The sequence below is a fragment of the Martes martes genome (genome assembly GCF_963455335.1).
Source record: "Martes martes genome assembly, chromosome: 6".
In the NCBI taxonomy this organism is placed as follows: domain Eukaryota; kingdom Metazoa; phylum Chordata; class Mammalia; order Carnivora; family Mustelidae; genus Martes; species Martes martes.
Window position 1 is genome coordinate 115,884,599 of NC_137893.1, and position 15,973 is coordinate 115,900,571.

Consider the following 15,973-nt stretch of genomic DNA (forward strand, 5'->3'; position numbering starts at 1 on the left):
GGGGACCTGCCAGGTGTGCTCTTGGTTAATAACCCAGCCTGGCGTGTGCAGGGAACTCGGAGTTTAGAGAGCCCTGGCCCTTCCGAGATGTGGGCCAGGGCAGGGGCGGGCATGTGGGTGGTTTATGGGCTGCTGTGGGGCCGGGAGGTGCAGGAACAGGAAGTGGGATGGAGAAGCCGGTGGGGTTGAGCAAGGCTGCCGGCCGGGCACCTTCTCGGCTGTTCCCTTGCCGGCCAGCATCGCTCCCTCCTTGTGATTCCTGGGCGGTCCCTGCCCGGTGTTTAGGTTCTGCTGGGCTCCTGGGAGTTATCTTTTAGGAAAGTCAAAACCACACCCTTCCTGGGTCCCGGGCCCTCCCCGGGAGGGGAGGTCTTCAGCAGAGTTGCACTGAGGCTGGGGGCGAGAATGAGGAGGGTGGAGGTCTCTGGTTGGGTCTGCCAATGGCAGGGGAAAGATCTGGCAAAGTCAGAGCCAAGCAGTCCTCCTGGCAACTCTGTTCACTCCACTCTGCTCATTACAACTGTGAGCCCCAGTGTCCCTTCTGAATAATGGGTATCACTCCTTGCCCTCCCTGCCTTAGTTTTGAGGATTAAATGAACATGAACGTGCTCTGTGCCCACAAAAGTGCCGTGTAGATATGAGGTATTGTGGTTGGTCCTTTGTCGTGACCTCGTTTAATTTTAAGCCTCACAACCTCAAGGAGACCTTTTCCCCCTCTTAGGGGACCGAAGCTCAGAGAGGTGAGGTAACTCATTAAGGCTGCACGGCACAGAATAAGTCTGGTTGCCTCCACCTCCCTGACCGCAGCGCCTGTCCCCGGGCTGGGAGATGGCTGTGGTCTGGGAGAGCCCCAGCCCTCACCCGTCTGTGTCTGCCCCGCAGGCTCCGGCGGCCCAGTGGGCTCAGGCCCAGAGCCCAGAGCAACCAGCACAATAGCGTCCAACAGCTGGAATGCCAGCAGCAGCCCCGGGGAGGCCCGGGAGGATGGGCCCGAGGGCCTGGACAAGGGGCTGGACAACGACGCGGAGGGCGTGTGGAGCCCCGACATCGAGCAGAGCTTCCAGGAGGCCCTGGCCATCTACCCACCCTGCGGCCGCCGCAAGATCATCCTGTCAGACGAGGGCAAGATGTACGGTGCGTGTAGGGAGACACGGTGTGTGTAGGGAGACACGGGTCACCGGCCGTGGCTGGAGGAGGCAGCCTGGCCCTCCCGGCCCCTCCCCCTGCTCTCTGCACCCTCACCCAACCGGTTTGGCGAAGTCCTGCGGGGGCCGCCTGCCAGTCCGCCACGGGCGAGTCTGGGCGTGTGAGCCTGTGTGTCTGGGTCCTCCTCATAAACAAGCCGGGCTGGCCCCCTCCACCAGATTGGGGCCTACACCTTGACACCCCCGTCTGCTCCTCTCCTCCCCCTGCTGGCCTGCAGGTTTCAGGGTGACTCAGTGGACACAGGAAACTGGGTCAGTGCCTGGTGCTCCAGAAAGACCTGGGAGGGGGTCCCTTCCCACACGTGGGGAAGCCCGAGGGGTGAGACCGGGGTGTCCTATTAGCAAGTTCTGTCCGGCGTATGGGTATGGAGTCAGGGCAGGCCACGCTGTGACAAGGGCCTGGGTTAGGAAGAGGGCTGAAGGGACAAGGGGACTCCTTCATTCCTCAGACACCCCCCCCCCCCAGCTCTCTCTTGCTCTCCTGGCCTGCTCTCTGCCACCTTGCCCATCTCTTGCCTCCAGAAGGGAGTGTCCCCCTCTTGTCCAGCCCTGAGTGGGCTCTCCCAGAGCTGCATTTTTGGGATAACAACCCTTCTGGGCCTGGCTCCTTGCCAGCTCCCTCCAACCCTCCATGGCAGCCTATGGCTGAATGAGGCAGGCCCTGGGCCTGTCCCATCCTGGCGGCTAGTACCGTGGTGGGGTGCGGAAAGGAGACAGCTGGGCCAAGTGGTAAAGGCTGCCACAGCCCCTGTCCCCAGCAACTGTGCTGCGCCCACTGGAGCCCTGGAGCCCCCTCACAAGGCAGGCAGATGTCCCCGGGTGCTTCCCCGACGGCTACCTCCCAGATGGCCGGGGCAGCCCCACAGGGTATGTTTAGACAGGGCGGAGGGAGTGGGGTGGAGAGGGGCAGGCAGGAAGGGAGGAGCAGTGGGGCTGGTTCTGTCATGGAGGAGGAATCTGGAGAATGTGGCCCTTGTGGGGAGCTTGTGGGGTTGGGGTCTGGGGGCCTGGACTGTGGGGATAAAAGGTATTGAATCAGCATCTGTCAGCATCTCACAGGGCAGGAGAGACACTGGTAAGCCGGACATGGGGGTGACAGGCTCAGGGACACAGTGATGGGCTCAGGGACATCCTGACACGGGCCGTCCGTGTGAGAGGTATGCTGGACACCACTGAGCCCTTCCTGCCCGTTTCACCAGAGAAGGGAGGGGACTTGTCCAGGGTGTCCCCTCATCGCGAGGACAGCTAGGACAGGAACCCATCTTTCAGACTCCTGGGGACATGTGCAGCAGGCCTCGCTCACACACAAATGCTACACTTAAAGATTCCGAACTCCCGTCGTGCCCAGAGGCAGATGGAGGTGCCACCGGGGCTAGGAGTGAGCAGCCCAGCTGTCTTTCTGCAGGGAAACCTGTTAGGCCCCTGACCTTGTCCCCTCCCACCCTGCTGCCCCCTACTCACACCTCCCTCAGCCAGCAGCCACCCAGGTCCTAGGGCTCCCCGCCACCCCTCACACACCTGCGTGTGCCTCTTGGAGTGAAGAGGGTGGGGAGGGGGCAGAAGGGTGGTGTTGGGGGAGGGGGTCTGTGTGTTTTGCAACAGGGGGTGTGGGGTCTGCAGCCACCAGCGGCCCCCCTTGGCCAACTCTTCATTCTTCTCTCACCCCACGCCAGGTCGAAATGAGCTGATTGCACGCTACATTAAACTGAGGACCGGGAAGACTCGGACGAGAAAACAGGTAGGGAGAGGAGGATACGCGCTCCGGGCCCTCTGCCCATGTGCATGCCCTCATCTGCCGCCGTTGGCCCGTCCCTGTCCCCCTTCCTCTCCCGAGGGACTTCACACTCCCCGGCCTGTCGAGAAGGGGGCACCGCCCTCTCCAAGCAGCCACCACGCCGCCCGAGGCCTTGGGGGTCAGTGACCAGAGATGAGCCCCGTGGGGCAGGCCAGTGTGGTCACTGCCCTGAGTGGCCCCCCGACCAGTCAGCGAGGCAGCCTGTGATAGTGACACACAGGTGCAGAGCAGGGCAGCATGGCCAAGCCCAGAGTGAGTGTGTGTTGTCAGACAGGGGTCGAGCCTGGACCCTGTAGGGGAAGGGAGGAGGGGGTTGCCGAGCCTTTCTGGAGGGAACACCCAAGATGCATTTTTTTTTTTTTTTACCCAAGATGCATTTTTAAGAAGGAATGTGGGGTTCAGCCTGGCAGAGAAAAGCGGAGAGGTTCTAGCAGGCTGAGGGAGTCAGATATCCATTGACTCCCTGAACTCCATGGGGCTTAAGGTTACGTGAATCTGTGTATTCCTCGCAGCAGCCTCGGGAGGTAGGTCTAGTAATCATCTCCATCTTTCAGATGAAGACATGGGGGCAGGGGGAATTTAAGTGACTTCCTCCAGGTCACTCAGCTGGTAGGCAGTGGATCCAGGATTGAGCCCACTGGGCAGAAAGAGCCATCCGTCAGCAGTGTGGTGCATGGAGAGAGGGGTAGGAAGTGCTAAGGACAGGAGGAGAGGTTGGCCAGAGGCCTGAGGGACAGCTCTCCCCTCGGGGCAGCTGGGTGCCATGGAAGGGACTAGAACAGGGAGTGGCAGGTGGCAGCTGTCGAGGAATGCTGGCCCGGGAGCAGCTGGGGCAACGGATGAGGGAGGGCCAGGCAGAGGCAGGGACGGAGGTCCGCAGCGGTGGTGGCCGGTGTGGTGGCAAAGGTGAGGGAGGCAGTGGTGGCAGGGAGAGATGACTGGGCGGCTTCCAGTCCTGCGAGGAAACCCAGAAAGGGGGCTGCTTGGAGTGACTGATATGCAGGGGTGCCCGGGAGAGAGGCAGGCTAGGCGCAGAGACTGGAGGACCGGAAGGTGCCTCTGATCCTCGGCCCTTTCAGCCTCCCCGTCTGGTGGGGTTTGGACCTGGCACCCCCACCTTGCCAGATCCCCACATGTGCAGATGACAAAGCTGACCCGTCCCATCCCACCATCTCGAAGGTTCTGAGTCCACGCCCTCGGTATGGGAGCAGGGGCCTCCCCCATTTGCTCCGGCGTTTATTAACCTCTCTCCTGGGGCCAGTTCCTGGGGCACAGTGTTTATTCAGTGAGCGAATTCTAGAGCTCTGCCTCTGTGCTCGGCGCTAGGGATACAGCAGGGGGACCCCACCCACAGGGGCCCTGTTCTGCAGCCTGGGACTGTAGTGGGGAGGGCTGACTCATCAAATCCCCAAGTTCAAATACCCTCACCCCCACCTGTGGGCAAGGGGTGCCTTGCCCCTCAGTTTCTGTTCCTCGGCCATTAAATTAGCTAATATGGGAAGACACCTAGAACAGAGTAAGCGCAACGGAAGAATGTGCTGCTGCCGTTGCCATTAATATTACGTCTTGAAGAACAGAAAGCCAGAGCGCCTGGCTGGCTAGTCAGTAGAGCAGATGACTCTTCATCTTGGGATCGTGAGTTTGAGCCCCACATAGGGTGTAGAGATTACTTAAATAATGAAGTCTTAAGAAAAATTAGATAAGTCGGTAGGTAGATAGATAAGACAGACAGACCCATCCTATGTTTGCGAGGACAGAGCACATCTTTATGTGTTGCAAAGAGCAACCAGATGACAGACAAGGGTTTTTGTCTCACTTTTGGTTGAAAAAATGCAGTGTTAGGGTTTTTAGAGATACATACAGCAATTAATAGCAAGTGCAATGTCTCCATACTGGAAAAACAGCTAAATATTACATTAGGATTAAGTCCCATGTGACTTTCAGCTGTCACAGACTTGTCCGTTTGGCAGTGGTCCTCTGTGCTAAGGGTCAAAAGAATCCTGGGAGTGTAGCTTGGTGGTGGAGCAAGTTGACTCGGGAGTCAGGCCGCCTAGGTTCAAATCCCAGCTCCAGCCCTCCGCTGTGTGACCTTGGATAAACTGCTTAACTGCTCTGTGCTGGGGTTTCTTCATCTGTAACTTGGGGGATTATGTTAGGACTGACTTCTTAGTACGGGTCAGATGAGGTATGTGTAAAATGCTGAGAACAGTCTAGTGCCTCAGTAAATGTCACCGTTGTCATCATAGGAAGTGACAGGTAACTTTGCTGGACAGACATATGATTCTGGGGACCAGTGAGGCAATCGGAGGCACAGCCACCTGGGTCCTAACCAGCTAGTGGGCGGGGGGCGCTGTGGGGAAACAACAGACACAGTAACTTTCAGGTTATGATTAAAAAGCAAAAGAAACTGTATCTTAGTGGGGATAAAAACAACTTTGCAGAGAAAGCCCACAGCCATTGTATATCAGGAGCTCAAGTGAAGCAGCCTCGGGGATCTGTGTGTCCTCTTCTGTTTTCGTGGGGAAAATAGGGACATTTAGGTTCTCTGAGGCTTAAGGGTCAGACCCTTGACCATGTCCTGGCAGTGGGGCGGGGAGAGCTTTCGTGGAAGCCATGACCCAGATGGATGATCTGATGGCCAGCACAAGCATTATGGCTGTTGGTGATGCCAATCAGAGAAAAGTATCTCAGGACGCCTGGCCAGCTCAGGCAGTAGAGCCAGGGTTGTGAGTTTGAGCCCTGCATTGGGTGTAAAGATGACTTGAATAAATAAAGAACCTTGAAAGAAGAAAAAAGACAAGAAAAAGGTGCCCCTCTGAGAATATCAGTGAGAAAAAGTCACCCATCTTGGAAAAATAAAAAGATACCCTTTCTCTGGGTTAGATGCAGCCCGGTACCAGGGCACATAACTTGAGTAGCAGAGCTTGGGCTGGATTTTAGCCCTTACTGGGTTAGATCCTCTTGTGTAGTGAATGACCTGTACAACTGTACATGGTGGTCCTGGAGGCTACGGTAGGCTCTTGATCAAAATAGGGCCAAGAAGAGAGCAGAGAATTAGCAGGGCTCAGGGATGTCTGCTCACAAGGGCCCCATGGTTCCCCCTGGCTTCCATTTGGTCCCAGAGACAAGGGCTGGGATGCTCCTTGCCCATGACCACCCCTTGCCGTGCCTCCTCACTGTCTGTGTTTTCCTCTCTGGCGGGGCGCGGGGCGGCCCCTAGGTGTCCAGCCACATACAGGTTCTAGCTCGGAAGAAGGTGCGGGAGTACCAGGTTGGCATCAAGGTACGTTGGGCACCTGACTAGGGCCTCTGGTCCCTCCTCGGCGCCTCCACCGCTATCTCTGCATAGCTCAGGCCTCTGCTGCGGCCGGCTCTCACTGTGCCTCTTTTCTGGCTGAAGCTCTGTTCTTGCCTCTTCTGCCCTTTCTGCTCTTTTTCTCTCTTTCTCTCTCTTTCTACAGGTCTCTAGCCACTTGCAGGTTCTAGCCAGGCGGAAATCTCGAGAGATTCAGTCCAAGCTAAAGGTAGGGGTTCCCCTGCCACTTGGCCTGGCCCTGCTGTTTTCTGAGCGCAGGGCAGAGAGGCAGCTGGAGGGCTATGGCGGGTTGGAGTTTGTCTCAAACGCAAACAGCAGCATGAAGCCCAAAGGCCACTTGGGGCTACAGAGGGCCTCAGCCCTTGGAGACTAAGCAGAAGCCCAGGGGGATAGCCAGCCCTACAGTGAGGGAGAGGAAGACCATCCGGGGGCCACTAAGGCCCACCTCTCTTCTTCCTTTTCCTTTTCCTCCTTCCTAATTGCTGCTTGTTAATTGCACGGGGCCTTCAGATGGGCAGGAGGAGACACAGGCACACTGGCCAGCAGAGCTGTTGCGGTGGCCCTGGCTCTTCCTTGCACTGGATGCTCAATCCTGGCTGCCCTGCAGCTGAGGATCTCAGAGCACGGGCTCAGGGCCCCTGTAAGCTATGGCTTCTCCCTGCTTCTTGGCTGCACAGCAGGCTGGGCCTCGCGCTCCAGGCCCCTGGGCCTGTATCACAGCTCCACAGGACGCGGACAGACCCCCGGGGGCACCAGCGTGGTCTGCCTTCTAGGTCTCCAACCTGCCCTCCCTCATCCTGCCCTTTGCAGGGCACCCCCAGCTAGCAAGCCCTCCCCTTGGGTAGCAGTGGGGAGGTGGGGGGAGTGTCCACAGCTGCCTCTGAGCTCCCCTGGGGTCCTGAGACCCAAGAGGCTGGTGGCAATTGAGTGGATGGGGGTGGAGGAGGTCGCGTCCCTACCCTGTGTCACCCTCTTGTGTGCCTCTTCTAATCTACCTTCCCTCTCCTTTGCAGGCCATGAACCTGGTAAGTAGTCTGCCCCTCCCCTGGGGGACGATGTCAGGGGGAGAGCACCTAACACAGGATTTCCAAAGTATGAATTGTGAAATCAACTTAATAGAGTTGGCAACCAACACTGTTTAAAAATGAGATAGAGTGGTTCTCAAACTTTAGCACACATCAGAATTGCTGGGAGGGCTGGTGAAGACAGATTTCCGGGCTTCCCCTGCAGAGTTTTTGAATCAGTGGGTCTGGGCTGGGGCCCGAGAATTTGCATTTCTAAGCTTCCAAGTGATGCTGGTACCATCTGTCCACAGACCATACTTTGAGAACCAATGATGAAACAGAATAGGAAATAGGGGAGTGCATGACAGACAACACAAGGGGAAATGTTTGGGTATATACTGGGTTATGGAATAAAATGAAATAATGTCTCAATGTGGACTGTGCTCAGAGGGGTGAAGTACTCAGGAGATAGGCCCCGGCAGGGGCTGAGACTCTCCTGAGCCGACACAACAGAGCCCTAGGATCTGGGAGGGGCCCCAAGGCAAGCCCTAGCCCCGTCTCTGACCTGGTGCATCCTCACATGGCCTCTCTCCTCCCCAGGACCAGGTCTCCAAGGACAAAGCCCTCCAGAGCATGGCCTCCATGTCGTCCGCCCAGATTGTCTCCGCCAGCGTCCTACAGAACAAGTTCAGCCCGCCCTCCCCTCTGCCCCAAGCCGTCTTCTCCACTTCCTCACGGGTACAGGGGGCCTGGGGGGGGTGTGGGGGTTGCTGAGGTGAGGGAGGGCCTTCGGGGCTGGGCGGTGGCGGTGGGTCCTGGATGCTGAGGGGCCCCTGGTCTTTGTCCCATCTCTCTAGTTCTGGAGCAACCCCCCTCTCCTGGGACAGCAGCCTGGACCCTCTCAGGAGTGAGTATTGTGGCCCATCCCTCTCACACCCTCGCCGCTGGGACGTCCCCTTTGAGCTGGCTTCCAAGCTTTAGTTCAAAAATAGAGGACGGGGAGCGCCCGTAAGAGAGCCACACATCTGTCTGTTCACTCGTGTGTTCATTCATCCACCTCCTTGTCCACTTGCCGTCTGTTTGCCCTTTGGTCACTTCTCCCTCGGTTGCTCCCCGGGTCAGTCTCCGAGTCAGCACGTGGGGGAGTCGAATGTGCTGGGTTCCCTCAGTTCTAAGAGGACTTTCATCATCAGACACACCCTCAGTTTCATGGGCTGCTCTCAGGGTGGGGTTGAAAGGCCGCATTCAGCATGCACCTCAGTTGTAAGATGCAGCAGGGTTTCATAAAAGCTCAAATGTGGAGAAAACACAAAGCGGGAGACTTAGCCTGTCCGCATGCACTTCTGGGCCTTTGCAGAAAGGCAGGGTGGCTCCCTGTGGAGACCAGATGAGCCTTCCAACTGACGGGGACTAGGTGGAAAGTGGGCCTGGGGGGGGGGGGGTCAGTGACCCTCTAACCAGGCTGTGCTCCTGTCTGCAGCATCAAGCCCTTTGCACAGCCAGCCTACCCCATCCAGCCGCCCCTGCCACCGACGCTCAGCAGTAAGTCCCCTGCACAAGACGGTCGCTGCCCCTGCACACCCGCTCAGCTGCTCAGAAGAGTGGGGGGGGGGGCAAGGCCTGCGTGTGTTTGCAGGGGGAGGGAGGGGGCGTGGCATTTATAGAGCATTGGGACGGACAGGGACAGGCCCCTTACCTTTCACAATGTCGTACATATCAGTGAAGATATTACATTTATGTATGTTTATAAAATTCTTCTCTGGAAATACACCAAAATCTTAACAGAGTAGCACTCTGTCTAGGTATTGGGATTCAGGATAATTTTTATTTTTCCCTTTTTACTTGTCCATATTTTCTGTTTGAACACACCTTAAAAGTGACCGCTAAACCACCCCCCGCCTATGTATAGTACCTGGGGCCACCGTGCACAGTTGTGCGGGTTGTACACTGCATAAGGAGATGGGGCAGAGGGGTCGGGGTGACGCCCATGTTCCTACCCGAAAGGGGCCCCATTTTGTAGTTCACACAACGGCTCGCTGCAGCTGGGGGCAGCTCCGGATGTGAGCATGCGCACACGCCCATGCAGATGAGGGTCCATCTCGCCCTCCCAGGTTACGAGCCCCTGACCCCGCTCCCCCCAGCTGCTGCCTCCGTGCCCGTGTGGCAGGACCGCACCATTGCCTCCTCCCGGCTGCGGCTCCTCGAATATTCTGCCTTCATGGAGGTGCAGCGAGACCCCGACACGGTAACGTGCCTTGGGGTGGGGGTGAGGATTTGCGCAAGCCTGGGAGACCCCGGTGTGGTGGGCCAGGGCCGTGGTCCTGGGGGCCGGGGTTGGGGAAGCCCCAGGGCAGTCGTGTCCCAATGCAGCCCTCAGGCCCACGGCCCTGCGTGGTCTCCTGACCCCGTCCCGGGCCCTCCCCACAGTACAGCAAACACCTCTTCGTGCACATTGGCCAGACGAACCCCGCCTTCTCCGACCCGCCGCTGGAGGCTGTCGACGTGCGACAGATCTATGACAAGTTCCCCGAGAAGAAGGGCGGACTGAAGGAACTCTATGAGAAGGGGCCCCCTAACGCCTTCTTCCTCGTCAAGTTCTGGGTGAGCTGCCCTCTCTGCTTCCGACCACCACCTTCCCTACGGGCGCAGCGCACCAGGCCTACCCCGCACCCTGTGGCCTGTGGGCAGGGTGCTGGCCTTAATGATGGGCCCTGGGGTGGAACACCGATGTGGCCCGGTGAAGCCTCCCCTGGCCTCCTCCCGCACCTGACGCTGGCCTGGCTCACACCCCCACCCTTTCCCAGGCGGACCTGAACAGCACCATCCAGGAGGGCCCCGGAGCCTTCTATGGGGTCAGCTCTCAGTACAGCTCGGCCGACAGCATGACCATCAGCGTCTCCACCAAGGTGTGCTCCTTTGGCAAGCAGGTGGTGGAGAAGGTAGAGGTGAGTGGGGGCCCAGGGTGGCGCAGAGGGGCGGGGAGCAGGCCTGTTGGGTGACGCCTTCCTCGTGCCACGCGCAGACGGAGTACGCCAGGCTGGAGAACGGCCGCTTCGTGTACCGCATCCACCGCTCCCCCATGTGCGAGTACATGATCAACTTCATCCACAAGCTGAAGCACCTGCCGGAGAAGTACATGATGAACAGCGTGCTGGAGAATTTCACCATCCTGCAGGTTGCGGGGGGGGGGGGGGGTTCGGGTGTGTGGGGGGCATGGGGGCCTCACTTGAGGGGGGTGTGCAGCCCCAGTGCTCAGTTGAGAAGACTGCTGTCCAGAAAGGAGAAGGGTCTTCTCAGGCTCAGGCCCAATCCCACCCTCCTCCCCCTAGTCCCTCTACCCTCCTTGGCCAGCGGTGGCCCTGTGCCACCTGATCCCTTGCATCCTCCTACTGGCCTCCAGGTGGTCACCAGCCGGGACTCCCAGGAGACCCTGCTCGTCATTGCTTTCGTCTTTGAAGTCTCCACCAGCGAGCACGGGGCCCAGCACCATGTCTACAAGCTCGTCAAAGACTAGGCCACCCTTGGCCCCCAGTACCAGGATCCAGGACAAGCATCTTTTCCACACACCTGCCTGGCCCCCCACCCCCACCCCACTCCCACCCCCGGAGGTCTGGGATTGAGGACTCATCCTGCCTACCAGGCCTCAGGCCCAGGACCCAGGAGGCCTCCCCACCTACCCCCCAGCACACACACTCCCTGCCACTGTTCTGCGCTTTAATTGTGGGAGAAGAGAGGAGGGCTCCGTGGTGGGGCAGCTCACCCCGGATGCTGAACCATCACCCAGCTCTGCCCAGCCTCCAGTGAGCGGGCTCCAACCCCTTTGGGCTCAGGCATGTGTGGCCAGCAGGGGAGGGTAGAATGGAGATCAAGGGGGTCAGAGTGCAGAGGCTCCAGGAAGGAGAGTGTTGAGTTGGGGTTAGGATGAGAAGACGAGAGAGGGGCCCACACTTTCTTGTACCTGCAGTGTGCCTGGCCCTGTTCTCAGACCCTGCAAGGTGAGCGTGGGTCTGGGTGTCTCATGTGATGGGCTGAGACTCTGAGAAGTTGAGAGACCCGTGCAAGGGGGGCAGAGTTGGAATTCTCACCCGGGGCTGCCTGTCCCCAGAGCCCAGGTATACACTACCTCCCTGGAGTGGGGGGGCGCAGCCACAGGGGGTGAGAGACAGGGTCTATACAGGGGGCTGGAGCCAGCCAGGTTGGGGGGCACCTTTCAGGGGAGCAGCTGCTTCTGACCAGCAGGAAAAGAGGAGCAGCAGGTACTTGGCACCTGTTAGGTGCCCTCTGTCAGCCCATAGTGCGGCCAGGTCCTCAGGAGCCCCTATGCGGACCTCCTCCAAGCTGCCCCGGCTCACTTCTGGGACCTGAGCCCCTCAGCACCTTCCTGACCGGAGAAGGCCCCCAGGGGCAGGCTCCAAAATAGCTCAGAGGGTCGAGTAGGAAGCTGGAGTCCCCGCCTCTGGGTAGACCAGCATCCCAGGGACAAGGGGGTAGCAGAAGGATTTGGTATTTTCAAATGGCCAAGACATGGGTTTGGTGAACCCTCGGTGGGTTCACTCCCTTACGTTTCTCTCCACCTCCAGTTTCCCAGGCTTGGAGCAGCAGCTCCCCAGACCCAGTTCTGGGACTGAAGGTTCACCCTTTCCCTGCTGCCCCTCCCCAACACCCAGGCCCCTCAGCCGGCCTGGCCTGTCTACCAGCCGCCTCTGGGCATTTGCGAGTTTCATATGAAGTACTGTGCCCCTTCCCTTCCTTACACGGCCCACCCCTGAGCTTCCTGAAGGTCCTCACAGTTTGCATATCGCTCAGGCCACTTCCAAACCCAACCTAGGTTTTATAATGTATATTATATTTTTTGTGTATTTTTTAAATCCAGCTGTGATGGGTTATATCGTAAACGTGGCACAGGGCTGGGGCAGGGGTCCTCAAGGCCCGGCTCCTGCTCCCAAAAAAAAAAAAAAAAAAAGAAAAAGAAAAAGAAAAAAAATTAAAGTTATTTGTTTGTGGGTTAGTTGTGTGACCAGTGTGTGACAGACTTCTCCAGGCTGGATTATCTTCATGTGGGTGCTTCTGCCAGATTAGATCCTGATGTGTCACCCCATCCTCTTACCCTCCCCCATCTTGGCTTGGGTGGGGGGGCATCCATACCCACACTCAAAATAGGTATGATTCAAAGATCCCTTAAAGCTTTGCAGACTCCTTTCTCTGACCCCTTCCTGCTGTGAATTGAATGCTAAAATGTGCCCAGTGCTGGCCTAGGTTCAGTTGTTAAATTGTCTCTTTAAAGTGACTTCCCAAGGTCACACACTTCTGAGATGGAGCCCCTGCTCAATCCCCAGTCTTCATGTGGCTACTCCTGGTTCTCACTTGATAGCAGAGAAGAGAGCCTCAGGGAAGATGAGTGCTTTCCCGAGGGAATGGCTGCTAGCAGAAGCCAGATTCCAACCTGTTCGTGTCTGCCTGGCTGAGCCCTGCTCTCCCCTCTGAGCCAGCTTGTACTCATTACAGCAGGGACCAGAGAACCGGGAGGGTGAAGGGACATAAGTTATTTATCTAAGGCTTAGATTTAAATGAACATCCTATATTTTCATTTGCTGAACAAAGTTTGCAGATGAAGTTAAAGGTTCTCTTCATTGAACCGGTCACTGGCTATACACCGAGATTTGAATCTGGTCAGCGTGACTCTCAAGTCCATGCGCCTGGGTAGACTAAATCATCAGGTAGCCTTTTGTTGTCATTTGCAGGATGGGGACAGTGCCTGGAACTCCAGGCAGGTGGGTGGGGGGTCGTGGAGTCAGAAAGTGGTTTATGAAGGACCCTAGGCCGGACCATGTGCTGACCTAGGACTGGATGCAAAACCCAATCTCTGGGCTCACAGGTAATTCTATTTATTGGGTGCTTGAGGCATCATCACATGTGTTGTGGCCTTCACTACCCTGGAGTAAACAGCCTTCGGGTAATTTCTTTTAAAATCATATAGTCTCATGCAGAAAACTCAACTGAGATATGAGTTGAATTTGCTTGTCTCCCCCAACCCCACCCGGCTCTGCCCCATCCCCTCCTTCTCCCCCCCCACAAATGTAAGAGAGCCAGAAGTCGGAGATCGGTGATGACTTATTTCAAGGTCCCGAAGTAAGGAAGGACCCAGAATGAGTTGTCTTGTGAGCCCAAGGCCCTCTCCCAGAAGTGGCTCTCCCCTGCTCAGGGTTCTGTGGGAAGCTACAGGGAAGGGCCAAGATGGCTGGACCCCAAAGACCAGGACAGTAGTTCTGTCTTTCCTGCCCCATTCCCATTCTGATGTTCCCAGGAAAGAGGGAGGAATGCCATTTTTTGAGCCAGTTCCATGGTCAAGGCCTAGGCACTGAGGTTTCACCGGAGTTCTTTATTTCCCTGTAGCATAAACGCCTGAGAACTGGGGCTCCCCAGATACCTGAACCCTGAATACTCACTCAGGTGCACACTAAGCTTTAGACTGATCATCCCAGAGGCTGGGACTTGGTGAAAATAGCCAACTTCATTCACAGTGTAATCAGTTGGCCTCCACACGTGTTTTCCCTTTGCTTTCCCTTCTGCTGCCTACTCTTTATTGTGGTAATTTGAGTCTCTGGGGAGCAGGTCCCAGGGCTCTAGATTCCCCACAACCCAGCAGAAAGTAGTGAGTCAGCATTTGCTTAATATAGTGGGTTTTTAAGGACTCCTACTCCAGTACCTAAGGCTTGATAGAATGGGTAGAATTTAAATCCACGTGACTCAAGTTCCCAAGTATTTTTCTAAAAACGCCCACTTACCTTCCCAAGTTTCCAAAACTTTTAAAAAATGTTTCATCCTTGGCTCATTTCAAACAGGACAGCATGACTAATTTTGAAGCCACCTTGTTCTCCCCATTCATCAGCACCTAACCCAAATGAACCAAGCAAGTAGGTATTTGTGTGTTGGGGCTGGAACCCAACTGTCTGCAGCCATCTTGCACCTGCTGTTTGAGCACCAAGAGCCTGGCACTGTGCAAAGGATCAGCACTTGGCCCTACTGTCTTTTAGGTGGGTGCCATCATCTGAGATTTCGAATGAGAAAATCAACTTGAAAGAATGGGCTCATTCAGGCTCACATGGCTCCTGAATGGGAGAAGTGGGACTCAAACTCAGGGAGTGGAAGGGGTTCTGCCCACAGGCAAATCTTGCACCCGGTAAATAGTTGAGTATGCATGGGAGGTTGGGAGAAACCACCTCTAAAACCCTTGGCTCAGGCACCTGGGTGGTTCAGTGGGTTAAAGCCTCTGCCTTTGGCTCAGGTCCTCCTGGGATCAAGCTCTCTGCTCTTTCTGCTTCTCTGCCTACTCGTGATCTCTATCAAACAACATCTTTAAAACAAAAACAAAAATCCTTGGTTTTTTGGGTCTCGTGTTGTCAAGACAGCACGGTGGCTGGTGGAATAGAAATGGTCTCTCTGGTCTTGTGCTCAGAACCCTGTCCACCAAGGCCCTCAGGATCGGTTGCCAGAGGTGCAGTTGGGGCCCATCTTAGCCAGCTTGAGAGGGTTTGTTCTGCCCGTGGCTCTCAAGCCTGCTGTATTCAGTGTGAGTGCACAGTGAGACACCAGATGTCAGTCCTGATTACATTCCTTTAGTCGTCAAAATATCTTTCTTGCCTTAGTATTTTTTCCTTCTGATTCACAGAACTTCAGAAAATCCCAGATAATCATTTCTCTCGGAGTTAAACATGGCCAACATACGTAAACTTCCAATCACTTTTACTTTGCATAAAGTTTCTTCCAATAAAACTGGGTCCTGTTTCATATGCCAGCTTTTTTTCCCCTTCCTCTGGACCATTGTCTGACAAGCCTAGGTATTTTATCACTCCTAATACTATAGTAACAGACCAGAGGAAGGAGCAAACTACATCTACTGACCCTGAGAACCCAAATTCAAGGCTCATTCCAAGATTAGGTTGTACCCATTTTACCTTTAAGCAAAATTACTAACTTAAAAGCTAAAATAGAAACAAGCTAGGATCTTTGGTGAAAATCTTATCATTCGTGGCTCAAGCTTGTTTTGAGGTACATTCTGATTATGCTTTGGATTAGCTTTTCAGTTTTAAACATCTATCCATTCATTTTAGTGAATGGAAGGAGCAGAGGGATAATCCCACGAGCCCATTACAGGGCTCAATCCCCCCCACCTAAACCAAAATTAAGAGTTATCAAGAGCAGGCCACTAGCCCTTCAGGGGTATTAAGATGGAGGGATGAACTTGTTACTTTACCGAAGTTAAATGAAGCAGACTCAAGTCAAGTTACAGGTTATTTCCCACACCAAAACCCACCTTCCCATACTGGGTGTGGGAGGCAAGCACTCCAATAGGAAGAGATGCCGGGTGCCTCAGTCTGCCTTCGGCTCAGATCATGATCCCAAGGTACTAGGATTGAGCAGTGTCTCGCCCTGCCTCACCCCCTACCCCCACCCTCCACTGTGGAGTCTGCTTCTCCTTCCTCAGGTAAAATCTTAAAAAAGCAAACACAAAACCTCCACCAGGGCAGGGCCTCAGGTCAAGGGTGGGGAGGCTACTTAGAGAGCAGAGGGTCTGGAGTAATCCACAGCCCATTTGCTAAGCTTGCCTAGGAAATCGGCAATTACAATAATGTACAGGTCTACTACTTGTATC

The 15,973-nt window shown here is 55.8% G+C and overlaps 1 protein-coding gene across 1 annotated transcript; it reads left to right on the plus strand.

Annotated features, from left to right (window-relative positions):
* Positions 1 to 984: 984 nt before the first annotated feature.
* Positions 985 to 12,327, plus strand: TEAD3 (TEA domain transcription factor 3; the record flags this gene model as incomplete). Its single annotated transcript, XM_080805803.1, has 13 exons — positions 985 to 1,129; positions 2,879 to 2,943; positions 6,221 to 6,283; positions 6,462 to 6,524; positions 7,330 to 7,341; positions 7,921 to 8,058; positions 8,178 to 8,227; positions 8,801 to 8,862; positions 9,432 to 9,565; positions 9,748 to 9,921; positions 10,125 to 10,265; positions 10,343 to 10,495; positions 10,721 to 12,327. The coding sequence occupies 13 exons, from the start codon at positions 985 to 987 to the stop codon at positions 10,832 to 10,834; spliced, it is 1,314 nt and encodes a 437-aa protein (XP_080661929.1). The 3' UTR covers positions 10,835 to 12,327.
* Positions 12,328 to 15,973: the final 3,646 nt, after the last annotated feature.